The sequence below is a fragment of the Equus caballus genome, chromosome 15, assembly GCF_041296265.1.
Source record: "Equus caballus isolate H_3958 breed thoroughbred chromosome 15, TB-T2T, whole genome shotgun sequence".
In the NCBI taxonomy this organism is placed as follows: Eukaryota; Metazoa; Chordata; class Mammalia; order Perissodactyla; family Equidae; genus Equus; species Equus caballus.
The window spans coordinates 30693933-30709012 of record NC_091698.1 but is presented as its reverse complement, the minus strand read 5'-3'; the positions used below and the strand labels follow the sequence as shown (position 1 = coordinate 30709012).

Sequence of the window (15080 nt, the reverse complement as noted above, 5' to 3'; positions counted from 1 at the left end):
GTATGAGGCGGATCAGGTGAGCTAAAATGTAAAACGAGGCCTGTCATAGTCAGTGCTCAAATCAATGTTAGCTACTGCTACCATTCCTTAGAAGCATTGTGATTTCGATCGAACAGTTTTCACCGAATTGAAAGAAAGGATAATTCGAAGAACTAAGCCTGAAAACTCTACCAAATATTTGAAACAATTGATCAAAAACCCCGTCGCAAAGAAAGCAATTACAGCGGCGCCTGCGCAGAGCTCCGGAGGACCCGGAGAGAGCGGGCGTGCGCAGAGAGGGGCAGGGGGCGGGGCGTGCGCGGGGCGGGGGGCGCGTGCGCGGAGCTGCCCGCGGCCCTGTGCGCGGCGCTGGGTCCCTCCTCCTCACGCTGTGGTGGTTACCCTGTAGCTGTCCGGTTCTCCAGAGGATGATGGATTTTGAGAATCTTTTCTCCAACCCCCCCAACCCGGCCCTCGGCAGAAAACTGGCCACGGACTCTGACGAAAGGTGATCCCCGTCTTTTCATGCCTTGGTCGCAGGGGCCCCAGCTGGGTTCCGCGTCTTGGTTCCGTCTGGAGCCCGCCGGGCCACGTCTGGGCCACGCCGCGAGGTCCCTCGGGGAGCGCGTGGGGCCGTCAGGGCCAGCGCGACAGTCGGACATGGAGAGGTCCTTCGGGGTTGGGGGGATAGGAGCCGCAGTTGGCGTGCAGTTCGGGGGCCGCCGCGGCCGGAGGTCCCCGGAGCCTGGGCGAGAGGAGCGGCGGGGTCCAGGCAGCGATCGGGGCGAGGCGAGGGAGGCTCCAGGATGCCGCCTGTCCTCGCGCTGCGGCCCCTCTGCGCCTGGGTAGGGTCCGCCTCCGTGTTCCCATAGCACCTGTGCTTCCTTCCACCAGACGCTACGCTCCTAGAGGGCATAGATCACTTGTCATTTCTCGCTGACACGTGCTGGGCACTTTAATGTAGAAAAGACGAAACCCTGAGTTCATTAAATGGTGAAGGATAAGTAGTGAGTAGTCTGCCTTTAGTCCACTGATTTGTATCAAAAGACCGTAAAGACCATAATAAAGCAGCAACACGTTTTGGATTTAACATCTCCTTCAGCTTGAAAATGGAACTAGGCCTAATGGCGCCAATTTATTGATCTCATACTTGGCGACAGGTATAGTGTAGTTTGTTTATAGCCAGATAGTCATTGTTGTTGTTTTTTCTGAGTTTGAATTGCTAAAAACCATCTTTTCTTCTAAGCCTGGGTCTTTGCCCCAATTTCCCTAAGCCGTAACCGTGACACACATCCTTTATTTCTCTCATCCCCGGTATATGTTATTCTGGTTGATTTTATCGCTCGATATTACTTAAATCTGTTCACTTCTCTCCGTCTTAAATACCTGAATTGAAACTCTTAATTTAGGCTACCACCACTACTACGTGCTTTGCCTGAAGTGTGTTATTTAATCTTCACCAAACCTTTAAGAAAAGATATTATCCTCATTTTTGCAGTTGAGAAAATTGAGGCGCAGGGAGGATAACTTGCCAAGATTACACAGTGTAAGTGGCACAAATAGGATTCAGTTACCCAGACAGTCTTACTCCAGGATCCATGATTTCATCACCATGCTTCTAAGGCAAAATGACTAAAATAAAATAAGACCTATAAATATTGAAAAGAGACAAAAACACTCATTGCTCACAGATGATATCATCATCTACAAAGAAAAACAAGAGGAACCAATTAATAAACTATTACAATACAATAAAAGATGAATTCTGAGTGCAAAGTGAATCATCATCAAGAAGACAGTAGCAGCTATCAGTTTGAAAATGTGTTGGACAGAAGATTACAGTCACAAGAATTTTACTGGACTACATAAAAGACACTTTTGGATTTTTGTCCAAATGTTAGGTGAAGAGTGGTATTGAAGTATGGTGAGCATCTGTGAACTGTGTCTTGTTCTTATGCTTTGCCCATTTTCTCTTCCTTGGTCTTTCTCGTTAAAATTTTAGAATCTCTAGTCTGCAGATATTTTACCCCCAATTTGTGATTTGTCTTTTGACTTTGCCTGTGGCATTATTTTCAGTGCATAAAGATTTTTTGTTTTAAATGCAGTCAGATGAATCAGTCTTTTATAGTTTCTGGGGGTTTTTCCCTAGTAATTTTATGATGGGACTACTCATTTATTGAGCCTCTGCTATGTATGAGACATTATTCTAGGCCCTGGGGATGTAGCAATAAATAAACAAAAGAGATAAAAATTCCCGTACTCATGAGATTTTTATTCTTGGGGCACAAACAATGCCTAAATGTATAGTAATTTAGGTGATGATAGATGCCATGGAGAAAATGAAAGCCCGGTAGGGAGGTAAGAAGGGAGGATGGTATGGTAGGGAGGCTATGGCTGTTTTAAAGAAGGTACTTAAAGCCTCACTAATAACATTGATAAGTAACATTTGAGTGGAGACCTGAAGGAGATGAGGGAGGTTGACATCTAGTGAGGAGAGTGTTCCATATAAAGGTCCTGAGTTGGGGTGATTGGGTGGTGGGAGCAAAGTAGCCAGAAGGACAACTGGAGTGGAGTAAGAGTGGTAGGACTTGAAGAGAAGTAGGCTTGGGAACGGGGTAGGGCAGGCAGATCATGTAGATTATGGCATCTTGTAGGTGCTGTAATAAGGACTTTAGCTTTACCCTGATTGAGATGAGAGGCTGTTGGAGAGTTTTCAGCAGAGTGACATTTTAGCAGGGTCATTCTGGTTGTCTTGAGAGTAGAATGTAGAGGGGCAAGAATCACTTGGATCATAGTATTAGTGGCAAGAAGTGGTCAAATATGGACATGTTGAAGATAAACTAGATTTCCTTGCAGACTAGATGGAGGAGATGAGAGAGCAGTCAAGGTGAACTTCAAGGTGTTTGATCAGTATCATTAGAAGGATGGAGTTGCTGTTTAAGAGAGCAGGAGGATTAGATCAAGAGTTCAGTTTTGGATATATTAAGATTATGTCTAGTAGATATTCAGGTGGATATGTTGAATAGGAAGTTGGCACTGCCTGCTTGGGCTCAAATCTCAGTTCCACCATTTACTGTCTGTGACAAGTTACATAAGCTTCCCATAATTCAATTTTCTCATCTGTAAAATGGGCTTTTTAACAATAGTGTGTATGTCGTAGGGTTGTTGTGATATGTATAATGTGCATGGAACAGCACCCGGCACAGTGTGAGCATAACGCAAGTGTTAGCTGCTGCTGTTATTGTTGTAGTCATGATTGCTCTAAGGAGAGGTTGCTTCTTATTCCGTAAGATGATTCATTACTGAAAACTAGAGTGATGAAGGTGCACAGTGTTTATTTTATTGGCTCTTGAAATGATGGCTTTCCGTAGAAGGCTCACAACTTGGTACCTCATCTGAAGGATGTAACTCTGAAGCTCTGCCTCGGGACAGATCACTGGTAAACTGCTGCATTGGATGAAGCTGTGAAGCCTGAGTTCCTCTCTAACTTTGAAAGAAGCACAAAGCCACTGTTCACGTTCTTGTGCTGGCAGTGCTTTCTGTTTGTAACATGTTCTTTTGAGAATGTACATGTTGCCTGGTCCTTGCCTTAATCTGGCATATAACCTGTATCTTAAGCTTTTATTCAGCAGTCACTACTTGCTGAGACACACTTGTCTTATTTCCCATCTTCATCTTTTTGGGTTCATTTTTAGTTTTGCTGGAATATCCAAGTAGTTGTCTCAGACAATGTCTATGCATGTTCAACTTCTCAGTCCTTGTGAGTCTGAAAACAACTTTTCTTTTTCATCTCCCACTTGCATATAAGTTTGGCTCTCTCTTGACCTTGGAAGGCATCCTGTGTTCTACCTGAAATGCTCTTCTCTCTCATGTTCCTCTCGTTTGCTAACTCTTACGTATCTTTTAGGTTCAGCAAACCTCTGGCCCCCAAATCTTGGTTAAGTGTTCCTCATATATGCATGTGTACTTGTCACACTGTATCGAAATTGTTTTCTTTCTTTCTCTCAAGCAGATAGAAAATTCTCAGAAGGCAGGGACAAAGTCTGTCTTTTTCATTGCTGTATCCCAGGATTTAAGGCCCAGGGCCTGGTATCTGGTGGACATTCAGTATTTGTTAATGAATGGAATGATGAATGAATGGGCAATTTATATAGCTGCTAATACTTTAACATTAAGGTTATGTAATCTAAAATTTCAACTTTACTGTTTACTTATAAACATATTTTGACATTTACTGCTCATCATAATTTTGTACCTTATTTCTCTGGAGTATTTGGAGTAGAATTTGAATTTGGAGTTTCTTTGAGGGCAAGTTGAAGATAAGCCGAAGCAGTGAATTTTAATGCTGTGGTATGAACCCTTTTCAGGTTGAAAAAACCCTCTTGTGTTATTTGATATTTTTGCTACAGAATCGATGATGAAATAGATGATACAGAAGTTGAAGAAACACAAGAAGAGAAAATAAAATGGGAAGTAAAACTGGAGTGTGAGCAAATTCCCAAAAAAGTAAGATTAAGTTGGCATATTGAAAAAACAGACAGGAATGGATGTGAGAGATTTATTAGGGATCCTATATTGTCTCATTTTAGTCAGCACTTGAGACCCAGTTACTTATCAAGGAAACCTCGTTACATTTTTGAAAAAATTTATCATTCAAGAACTTTGTTGTCATTTAACTTGAACTGTTTTTAGTGCATTGCTTTTTTTTGGTTTTCCCTATTTCTGAAATGGGTTGTAAACTGTTTCAAAAACTTCTTCCTGTTCAAATTAGATCAAAATTTTTAAGGATTTTCATTTACTAATTTAACTAACTTTACTGATTTATAGTTTAAAGCTTGTGTTAGTTTGCTAGGGCTGCCGTAACAAAGTACCACAAACTGGGTGACTTCAACAGAAATTTATTGTCTCATGGTTCTGGAGGCTAGAAGTCCAAGATCAAGGTGTTGGCAGGGTTGGTTCCTCCTGAGCGATGTGAGGAAGAGTCTGTTCCATGCCTCTCCCCTAACTTCTGGTGGTTTGCTGGCAATCTTTGGTCTTCCTTGGCTTGGCTTCCAGAAGCCTCACCTTGATCTTTAACTTCATGTTTGAGTGGCGTTCTCCCTGTCTGCATGTGTCTGGGTCTCAATTTCCTCTTTTTTAAAAATTAAAAAAAATTTTTTTTATTTTGAGGAAGATTAGCCCTGAGCCAACATCCACTGCCAATCCTCCTCCCCCTGCTGAGGAAGATTGGCCCCGAGCCCACATCCTGCCCATTCTCCTCCCCCCAACATGTGGGACATCCGCCACAGCATGGCCCACCAAGTGGTGCCATGTCTGCACCCAGGATCCGAACCGGCAAAGCCTGGGCTGCCAAAGCGGAACATGTGAACCCAACCTCTGGGCTACCAGGCCGGCCCAACAATTTCCTCTTTTTATAAAGACACCATTCATATTGGATTAGAGCCTACTCCAATGACCTCATCTTAATTAATTTCACATGCAAGGGCCCTATTTGCAAATAAAGTCACATTGTAAGTACTGGGAGTTAGGACATCAACATAAGAATTTTGGAAGGATACAGTAAATCTATGACAAAGCCACTATCTGCTCCTCTTGTCTCTTTTTCGCCCTTTTTTTTTCTCCTGCTTCTCCCAAAAGCCCCCCAGTACATAGCTGTATATTTTAGTTGTAGGTCCTTCTAGTTGTGCTATGTGGGACGCCACCTCAGCATGGATTGGTGAGTGGTGCCATGTCCGCGCCCAGGATATGAACTGGTGAAACCCTGGGCCGCCGAAGCACAGTGCGCGAACTTAACCACTTGGCCATGGGGCCAGACCCTCTTTTACTTTTCCTTTTTTTTTTTTTTTTAAAGATTGGCACCTGAGCTAACAGCTGTTGCCAATCTTTTTTTTTTCTGCTTTTTCTCCCCAAATCCCCCTAGTACATAGTTGTATATTTTAATCGTGAGTCCTTCTAGTTGTGGCATGTGGGACACCGCCTCAGCATGGCCTAATGAGTGGTGCCATGTCCGCGACCAGGAGCCCAACTGGCGAAACCCTGGGCAACCGAAGCGGAGCGGGAACTTAACCACTTGGCTCGTGGGCCGGCCCTTTCTGTTTTTTTAATTGTGAAATTTAACACATTACAAAAGAATGGGTTTGAATTGGCAGTGCCTCTCACAAGACGCAAGTAGGCTGTAATATGACACTCTTATACTTTGCTTTATAAAAGGATACAGGACAGAAAAATACAGCACGTACAGCATCTTCCTGTCCTCAGGAGGCCTCTCAGCTAGACAAGTATGTAACTTCTTTTGCCCTTTGGGGCATGTATGGCTGCTGTGGACAAGAGCTGAGGTTGACGCTGAAATTGCAGTTTAGATGTCCCACAAATTTTTTTATGCTGTTTTAGTCACATGGGCCCCAGTCCTTCATGCCCCCAATATAAAGTCCCCCAGTCCACGTATAACCCCATACAGGAGATAGACAGATACAGCATTCTGTGATTATTTTAAGTTTTGAAGAAACAGTACTGTGAGAAGATAGTCACCTACATGATTCCTAAGTATACTTGCTTCAGGCGAGGCTCTTTGCTTACAAGTACATAAAACATCAATGGATAGTGTCACAGCTAATTAAAAAGAGAACACCCAGGTAAACACTTTGTAAGTCAAGAAAGCACATTACCCACAAAGCCTCTATCTATGCCTCCTTTCTCAGTCATATCCCCTTGTTTTCTCCTAGAGATAACTACCATCCTAATTTATATACTGATCACTTCCTTGATCTCTACAGGTTTACTACTAATGCTGTCATCCTTAAGAATACAGTTTTTTCTTGCCTGCTTTTTGCACTGTATGTGTTCTGTTCGTCTTTTTCTCAACATTATATTTATAAGATACATAGATATTGTGGTATATACTTGTTTGTTTTCTTAGCTGCATGGTATTTCATTATTTGAATGTACTGGATTCTCTTGTTGGTAGATACTTGGTCTGATTCCCAGATTTGGAGGTTATGGGTAATGCTGCAGCATTCTTTCAGTTGTATCCTGCTGCACATGTACTCTGCATTTACCTAGGGGAGGAACTGCTGAGTCCAAGACAATAAGCATCTTTACCTTTACTGTAATGTCGCACTGTATTCCTGGGTGGTTCTACTGATTTTTATTCCCAGAGGCAGTGTATGAGAGACTGTTTCTCCTGCTCCACACGTGATATTGTGACCTTTGTTATTTATTGCTGTCTGGTGAGGTATGTCATTGTAATTTGGTTTGCATTTTCATGATTACTATTGAGATGGAGTATTTTTTCATATATTTGTCCATTTGGATTTCTCTTTTTTTGTGCCTGTTCAAGTCTTTTTTGTCCCTTTTTGTTTGTTTGTCTGTGGTTGTTTTTTTCTTGTAGTTCTTTATTCTGGATATAAGGGGATTTTTCCTTTCATTGTGGATTACGTGTTGTAAATATCTGCTCATTTTGTAGTTTTCTTTCCACTCAATGGATTTTTTTTTTTTTGAGGAAGATTAGCCCTGAGCCAGCTACTGCCAATCTTCCTCTTTTTGCTGAGGAAGACTGGCCCTGAGCTATGCCCATCTTCCTCTACTTTATATGTGGGACGCCTACCACAGCATGGCTTTTGCCAAGCAGTGCCATGTCCGCACCCGGATCCGAACCGGTGAACCCCAAGCCGCTGAGAAGCAGAATGTGCAAACTTAACTGCTGTGCCACTGGGCCGGCCCCTCTACTCAGTGGATTTTCTGATAAAAAGTTTCTAATTTTAATATATTCGTTTATTAATCTTTTCTTTTGTAGTTAGCGCTTTATGTGTTTTATTTAAATATCCTGAGATAATAAAAATATTTTCCTACAGTGTCTTCTAAAAGCTTTAATATTTTGCCTTTTGCATTTAAGTTTATAATCACTTAAATTGACTTTATGGTCACTTTAAATTGATTTTTGTGTATATGTATACAGTGAGGTGGGGGGACCAAATTTTATTTTACCTTTTTTTTTTCCATTATCCTACACCATTGTTCCAGCACCATTCATTAGGGGAAAAGAACTGTCTTTTCCCTCACAGGTGTCTAGTGTCACTGTTGTCAAAAACCAAGTGTTCGTGTTCAGGTGGGTCTGTTTCTGGACTGTGTTCTCTGGCACTGGGGTATTTGTCTCTTCCCCCAGGACCCCACTGTGTTAATTACTACAGTGTTATGATGAGTTTGGAAATCAGGTAAACAAGTCCTCTCACCTTGTTTTTCTTCTTTAAGTGTCTTGTCTGTTCTTAGCATTTCCATATAAACTTTAGAATCTCCTTGCCAAATTCCACAGGACATCCTAGTGGGATTTTCATTGGGAATGCATTGAATCTATAGATCATTTGGGGGAGAACTGAGATCTTTAGAATATTGAATTGTGCAATCTAAGGTCCTCTTTAATTTCTCTCAACGGTATTTTATAATTTTCTTTGTAGATGCCTTACATCTTATATACCTTTTGTTAGATTTATTGCTAGCTGTTTGATGAGGCTACTGTAAATTATATCTTTTTTTGAGTATTGTTTTCTAACTGTAGGTTTCTTATTTGGCTGATGTACACTGTTATACAGGAATGCATGGAATTAAACTTTTGAGTTCTTGTTAACGTTTCTGAAAATATCTTGAATTTATCCTCATAGTTGATAGGTAGTTTGGCTGAAATAGAATTAAGTTTGAGATTGTTGCTCCCTTTTCTTCTCCTATCCAGTGTTGCTGACGTGAAGTCTTACCAATCTGCTTCTAGTTCCTTTGTAAGTATCCTGTTCTCTCTGGAAGCTTTTAGGTTCTCTTTAATTCTTGGTGTTCTTAAAGATTGTGAATCTTTCTTCATTCATTGTGCTTAGTATTTGGTGAGACGCTTCACTCATACTCTTCATATATGAGGCATATCTTTTCTTATTTTTATTTTCTTTGTCTTTTTTCTTTATATTTAAGAAAGTTCCTCTATTTCTACTTTTCTTTATTTTGTAAATCGTAATTTTACTATTAGCGTTCTTTCTTGTTCTCTGTTTTGTTGTTTTAACTTTCTAGGATTTTTTAAGATATAATAACATCTTGAATATCTTTGGGTATTTTTTTTTTTAATTTTTGAGTTCTTTTCTTTCGCTTGAATCATATTTGTTTCTTCTGGATCAGTTTTTCTCTTTTTTTTCCCGCTGCTTTTTTGTTTTATTCTCCAGATGAGGAGTCAGTAAACATTTTCTTTAAAGGACAAAATAGCAAATATTTTAGGCTTTGCAAGCCAAGAAGCAAAATTGAGGATATCATGTAATATAATATAATGAGAGAGAGAGAAAACAAATTTACACAACTTTTTTATTGACATAATTTAACATATAATAATAATTGAGTTTTTGTAATATGGATTTACTAATGAGAAGAATGGGATTCTTCTTTTGGGGATAATAATTTAATTGGAGTTCAAAGTTAGTGTTCCTTATCAAAATTGATTGCAAAGATTCATCTGTTAATGCTCATCTGTAATTAGAGTCTATACATTTCAGCTTTCAAGATGTCTTTTCACTACAGATAGTTCACCAGCTAAATACTCTTATTAGTTCACCAGCATGATTTTCATTGAATGTATTCATTGCTTGGAAGGCATTTGTAGAATTTTATTAGATTCTTCTCTTGAGGTTTGTCTCTTAGCGTGTCATTACGTTGCAGATTAATCACTCCAGTTGAGGGTTAGGTAGTAACTCTGCAGTTGCACAGTTAAATGGATTTTGGAATGGCAGTTTCCTTTGCTCTTGCCTTAAAGTCTGAAAAACTCTGCAGGAACTGTAGTTTGAGCCTGGAAACTATATCTGCTGCAAATTTGTGTGGGAGTGGAGGTCTTGCTTCTAGTTTTAACTTTGGACAGCATAGTGATACTGAGCAGAATCAGTAACATCTGTCCACTCATCAAGAGCCAAGGAAAACAACTTGATATAATTCTTCTTCTTTCTTTAATTATCTAAGTTTCTCCAGATTGCCTCCTGTCTTTGAGCACCTGCTCTTGCCAACAGGCCAATTGTCTTAAACAGCTTTATTTTCTCTGGAAATTTCTTCAAGTGCTATAATCAGACATGATTTAATTAACTCACCATCAGCTTCTTTGATTGGCAAACAAGTGAGCCACTCAGAAAGTTACTTTGCAGCCTCTTTTTCATTTTTTATTTTTGTAAAGAAATAATTCTGTGGTGAGATATTTTGTTTATGTTTTCAAATTTTTCTGACCACTGCTTTCCTGTGAGTTGGGACTATTGTGATGAATGCTTAATACTGTAATGTCAACATATATTATGTTCTTTCAGCACTACTGTAGTATCATTACCTAATAACCATAATGCTTTTCCATCTAATTTGACAATAAAATAATCTTCATTGCACTGTACCCTAAATACATGGCATTCAAAGCCTTTTCATGTTTTGACATGGTTGGTATGCACTGGTAATGAAAAAAAATGACATGGCATGGTGATATGTGAGGTACTCAAAATGCTGTCAAGTTATAACTGTCATTGAAATTTATAGTGCACTCAGCATCAGTGTAAAGTGATGAGAGAGCTATAGCCATATATGGTCTCTTTTGCAGTTACTCTGCTGTTGTAGTGTGAAAGCAGCCTGTATAATATGTAAATAAATGAGCATGGCTGTATTCCAATAAAACTTTATTTATGGATGCTGAAATGTGGATTTTATATAATTTTCGTGTGTGTGGATAGGTAGGTTTCCAGCAGCATAGTAATTCTTAACCTTTGTGCTATGCATCCCCTTTGGTAGTCTGGTGAAGCCCATTGGCCTCTTCTCAGAATAATATTTTTAACTGTATAAAATAAAATATGTTGGATTACAAAGGAAATTGATTTTATTGAAATACAGTTATCAAAATATTAAAAAGCTGGGGCCGGCCCCGTGGCCGAGTGGTTAAGTTTGTGCTCTCTGCTTTGGCGGCCCAGGGTTTCGCTGGTTCAGATCCTGAGTGTGGACATGGCACCGCTCATTAGGCCATGTTGAGGTGGTGTCCGACATACCACAACTAGAAGGACTCACACCTAAAATATAGAACTATGTACCTAGGGGATTTGGGGACAAAAAGCAGAAAAAAAAAAAATATATTAAAAAGCAAATGCGGGGGCTGGCCCCATGGCCGAGTGGTTAAGTTCGCGCGCTCCGCTGCAGGCGGCCCAGTGTTTCGTCGGTTCGAATCCTGGGCGCGGACATGGCACTGCTCGTCAGACCACGCTGAGGCAGCGTCCCGCATGCCACAACTAGAGGAACCCACAACGAAGAATACACAACTATGTACCGGGGGGCTTTGGGGAGAAAAAGGAAAAAATAAAATCTTTAAAAAAAAAAAAAAAACAACAAATGCGATAAGAGTAATATGTTCTTTATTAAAGCACTAAGATCCAGCAGTACAAAATTATTGTAATTTTGACATAGTGATGAACACAAAAGATATTTTGAGATCTGCAGCAACTATAATGCCATATATGAAAGTAGCTGTGATTTCTGTTGGTGACAGTTGCAGGTGCTGCTGCTACTACTGTGGTTTGTTGCCTGTGTTCAAAACAGAAGAAAATGCTAAATGTCAATTTAGAGGTAGATGAAAATATTATGTGATTTTTATTCCCATCCAAGTTCATTGAATTCTTTCCATAGACCCTTGGGGAAGGGTCTCTGGACAGCAAGGTCAGAACCTCTGTTGTAGGGTGAGTGGATGGAGTGTTTTCCTGGTGGGGGCTGCTCCCAGATGCTAGAAGGTGGAGGATTTCACTCTGGGGTCTTAGCACTCACACAAGAAGACTTGGCTTTTATCAGACATTTTTTTCACTTCCTTTGGAGAACAGCCCTCTGTTTTTACCAGAATAACTTTCTGTTGGTGTTCTGGTGAGGGATGGGGCAGAGAGAATTTGTTGTAATAGTTTTGTCTGTTTTTATGTAGAAGTTTAATGCATCCCCATTTATAGCCCCATTTCCCACACTTTAACCTAAGCCCAACTTCCAGATTATAACTTGCTTTTTGTTTATCAAAAATTTACCAAGAATTTGTTGAACTCTTGTCAGTTACTGATGAATGTACTTCATATCCCCCTATACACTACTGTGGATCTATTAATTTCTGTACTTTTATTTCTGTGGAATCTCAGGAGGCCATACTAGTTCAATAAACCACTCTGAATCAAAAGCAAGAAAATCTTTTACTTAAAAAACAAAAAACTTTAATTAGACTCTTTTATAAAAGGGAAAAAAAGTTGTAATATCATGTTTGTATACTTTCTAAATTATATAGACACCAAAACAAACATCAAAGCAATGAGTTTATCGCTAGCTGCATGAAGGAAAGTATTTAAACAATCGTTTGTATTTTGTGTATTTTGGTGCCCTCTGAAAAGAATATCAATTAGAATCATCTCCAGTGTATAATAAAACGACCTAGTTGATGATTGTCCTGGTTTTATTAATGTTACCAAGTTATCTCTTCTTTTTTTTAAGATTTTATTTTTTTAACTTTTCCTTCTCCCCAAAGCCTCCCAGTACATAGATATATATTTTAGTTGTGGGTCCTTCTAGTTGTGGCATGTGGGACGCTGCCTCAGCGTGGCTTGATGAGCAGTGCCATGTCCGTGCCCAGGATCTGAACTGGCGAAACCCTGGGCCGCTGAAGTGGAGTGCACTAACTTAACCACTTGGTCATGGGGCCGGCCCCAAGTTAGCTCTTCATTTAATACAAATAAATCAAACGTTATTACTTAGAATAAAAGGGATCTGCTTCAGTGCTCTAGGCCTACATGTTCTGTACAAGGCGGGCACTTAATCACTCATTTGGACTCTTGTAATATTTTCATTCAGATACGCTGAGTAGGATCTCATCTCTGTGTGTTTAGCTAAGTTAAACTTTGGGGGAGCTATTTTGTATTGAATGATTTTTTTGGTTCTGCCTGTGCCGACTAAATAAAGTTAAAGGCCAAAACCAAGGTAAACAAAATAATGATCACAGGAATCTGCCAACATTTCATAAAGGACAAGGTAGTGTTCTTTTTGACTTTGTGAGCCATATAGTCTTTGTCACACTAAGCAGCCGTAGATAATACATGAATGAATGGGTATGACCGTGTTCTAGCAAAACTTTATTTACAAAAACAGGAGGCCAGGATGACATTTGCCACCCCGACCAGAAGTTATGTTTACAAGTTTGCTCTATGATATTAGTTGGGGAAAATGTGCCCTTTCTTGAGGAACTTGGTGGCCTGAAGATTGTGGGATTGGTTGGTGGTCTTGTCTGGTGTCATGCAGGTAAGGTGTACAGTGAGACCATTATCAGGTTAGGAAACTTTCTTGGCTTGTTTGGATTCTTCAAGCAGGGAGCACATTCATTTTCCAGGCCTACGACCAATCCTCTGGTGGTACAACTCCTAGCTTTGATGTTAACCATCAGAGGTAAACCATTGAATTGGACCACCTATATTTTATAGTAGGGATTCGTCTGTTTTGTTTTTTGTTTGTTTTGAGTTTGCTGCCTTTATCAGTTATGTGAAAGTAGATAAGAGACCAGGCCCGAAAGCATGCTCTGGAGCAGGATCACTGGCCAATTTAATCATAGATATGTCATCTCTTCCTGACATCAAAATAGGAGCCCTTTGACAGTTGGACATTTTTTTTTTAAATAAACTTTTTAATTGAAATGTAGCATACATACTAATTATAATTATGGACCTTGATACACCTGTGTCAACAAGTATAGACACCTATGTAACCAGTACTTGGACATTTTTATACACAGAGTGCTTTAAGTTGTCTGCTATGATCACCTCACGTGGCTCCAGGGTCAGCTGCCATACCTGGGTTCTGTTCCAGTGGGTGCCTGTGTTTGCAGCTGTCACCCTGGAGCAGCTCCTACAACAGAGTTAGAAAACAGTTTCTGAAAGTGAAGTTAACTTGTTTACAGAGAACAGGGCAATTCTTTCTTCCTTGTCATTGCTGCCACCTCCTCTGCCACCAGTGCTGTGAGTTATAGGAAAACGAATAGGCTTTGCTAGCTGTGATATATCTTAGTATAGTAGATTTTCTGCTGGACAATTACAGTTTATTTGCTCTTTTATCAGATGATGAGTTATTGTATTAAACTGTTTAAAAGTATAGTATAGTCGATGCAAAGGGAGAAATAAAATGTGAACTATAATACTGTAATTCCTTTGTATCAAATAATTAAGATTTGGAGGTTTAGTCTTAATTCAGTAAAGTACATAGTATACAAATCAGAATCTTCCCTCAAATTATGTTTAAGGATGAATATGTCATGCTGGCTCTTTTTTTAATTCTGGGAAATTTCAAATACATGAGATTGGAAAGAACAGTATATGAACCCCATGTGCCCATCACCCAACCTTAACAATGATTAATTCATGGCCAGTCTTTGTTTCTTCTTTATATGAGATTGTTTTATTGTTTTGACTCATACTAGGTTTTTATAATTGAAAATTTAATTTTTACTTAGTCTAGGCACTCAGGAAACTCTACAGCATCATCGAAGAATTTGCCACATAGAAAATCAAGAAGTAAAGACTATGATGTGTACAGTGATAATGATATCTGCAGTCAGGAATCAGAAGATAATTTTGCTAAAGAGCTTCAACAGTATATACAAGCTAAAGAAATGGCAAATGCTGCTCAATCCTTACCATTTCCTGAAGAATCTACGAAGAAAGAGGGAGTGAAGGATTCCCAAAAAGGTAAGGGTCAAACTATTTTATCATAGAAGGTTTATCTAGAGAAGCAATCACAGGTGCCCACACAGGGACTTGGGGGGAGTTTTTTTCCTGCATTGTATCTCATGATAACATCATGGTTTTCATGGATGTTTACACCAGATGTGAGCTTGCATGGCCTGAGACACCCCCGCATCCCCCTGCTGAGACCTGAATATTCAGTGTATAGGTGCTCAGTTTGCAGGAGGAGCCAAGAAAGCAGGGTGGGTATCAAAGACCATGACTGCTTTGAAAGGGAGAATGCTAAATCCCTGGCCTCTGCCTGTACGGAGGACCCAATATGCCTGTTTGTATTGCTGTTGTCTAAAGAGGAATTGACTTTATGTCAAGGTT

At 39.9% G+C, this 15080-nt stretch overlaps 1 protein-coding gene across 4 annotated transcripts in view; it reads left to right on the top strand.

Annotated features, from left to right (window-relative positions):
- Positions 1–287: 287 nt before the first annotated feature.
- ZC3H8 (zinc finger CCCH-type containing 8) overlaps positions 288–15080 on the top strand; it is a 42030-nt gene continuing 27237 nt past the window's right edge. For 2 of the 4 annotated variants that reach the window (XM_001495216.6, XM_070235151.1), the window contains exons 1-3: positions 300–487; positions 4389–4485; positions 14477–14711. In XM_001495216.6, coding sequence (XP_001495266.4) covers positions 408–487; positions 4389–4485; positions 14477–14711 — 412 coding nt within the window. In that variant the 5' untranslated portion in view covers positions 300–407. Of the gene's footprint in view, positions 488–4388; positions 4486–14476; positions 14712–15080 lie in introns of all 4 variants that reach the window. The other 2 variants (XM_005599840.3, XM_070235152.1) reach the window with 2 other exon arrangements.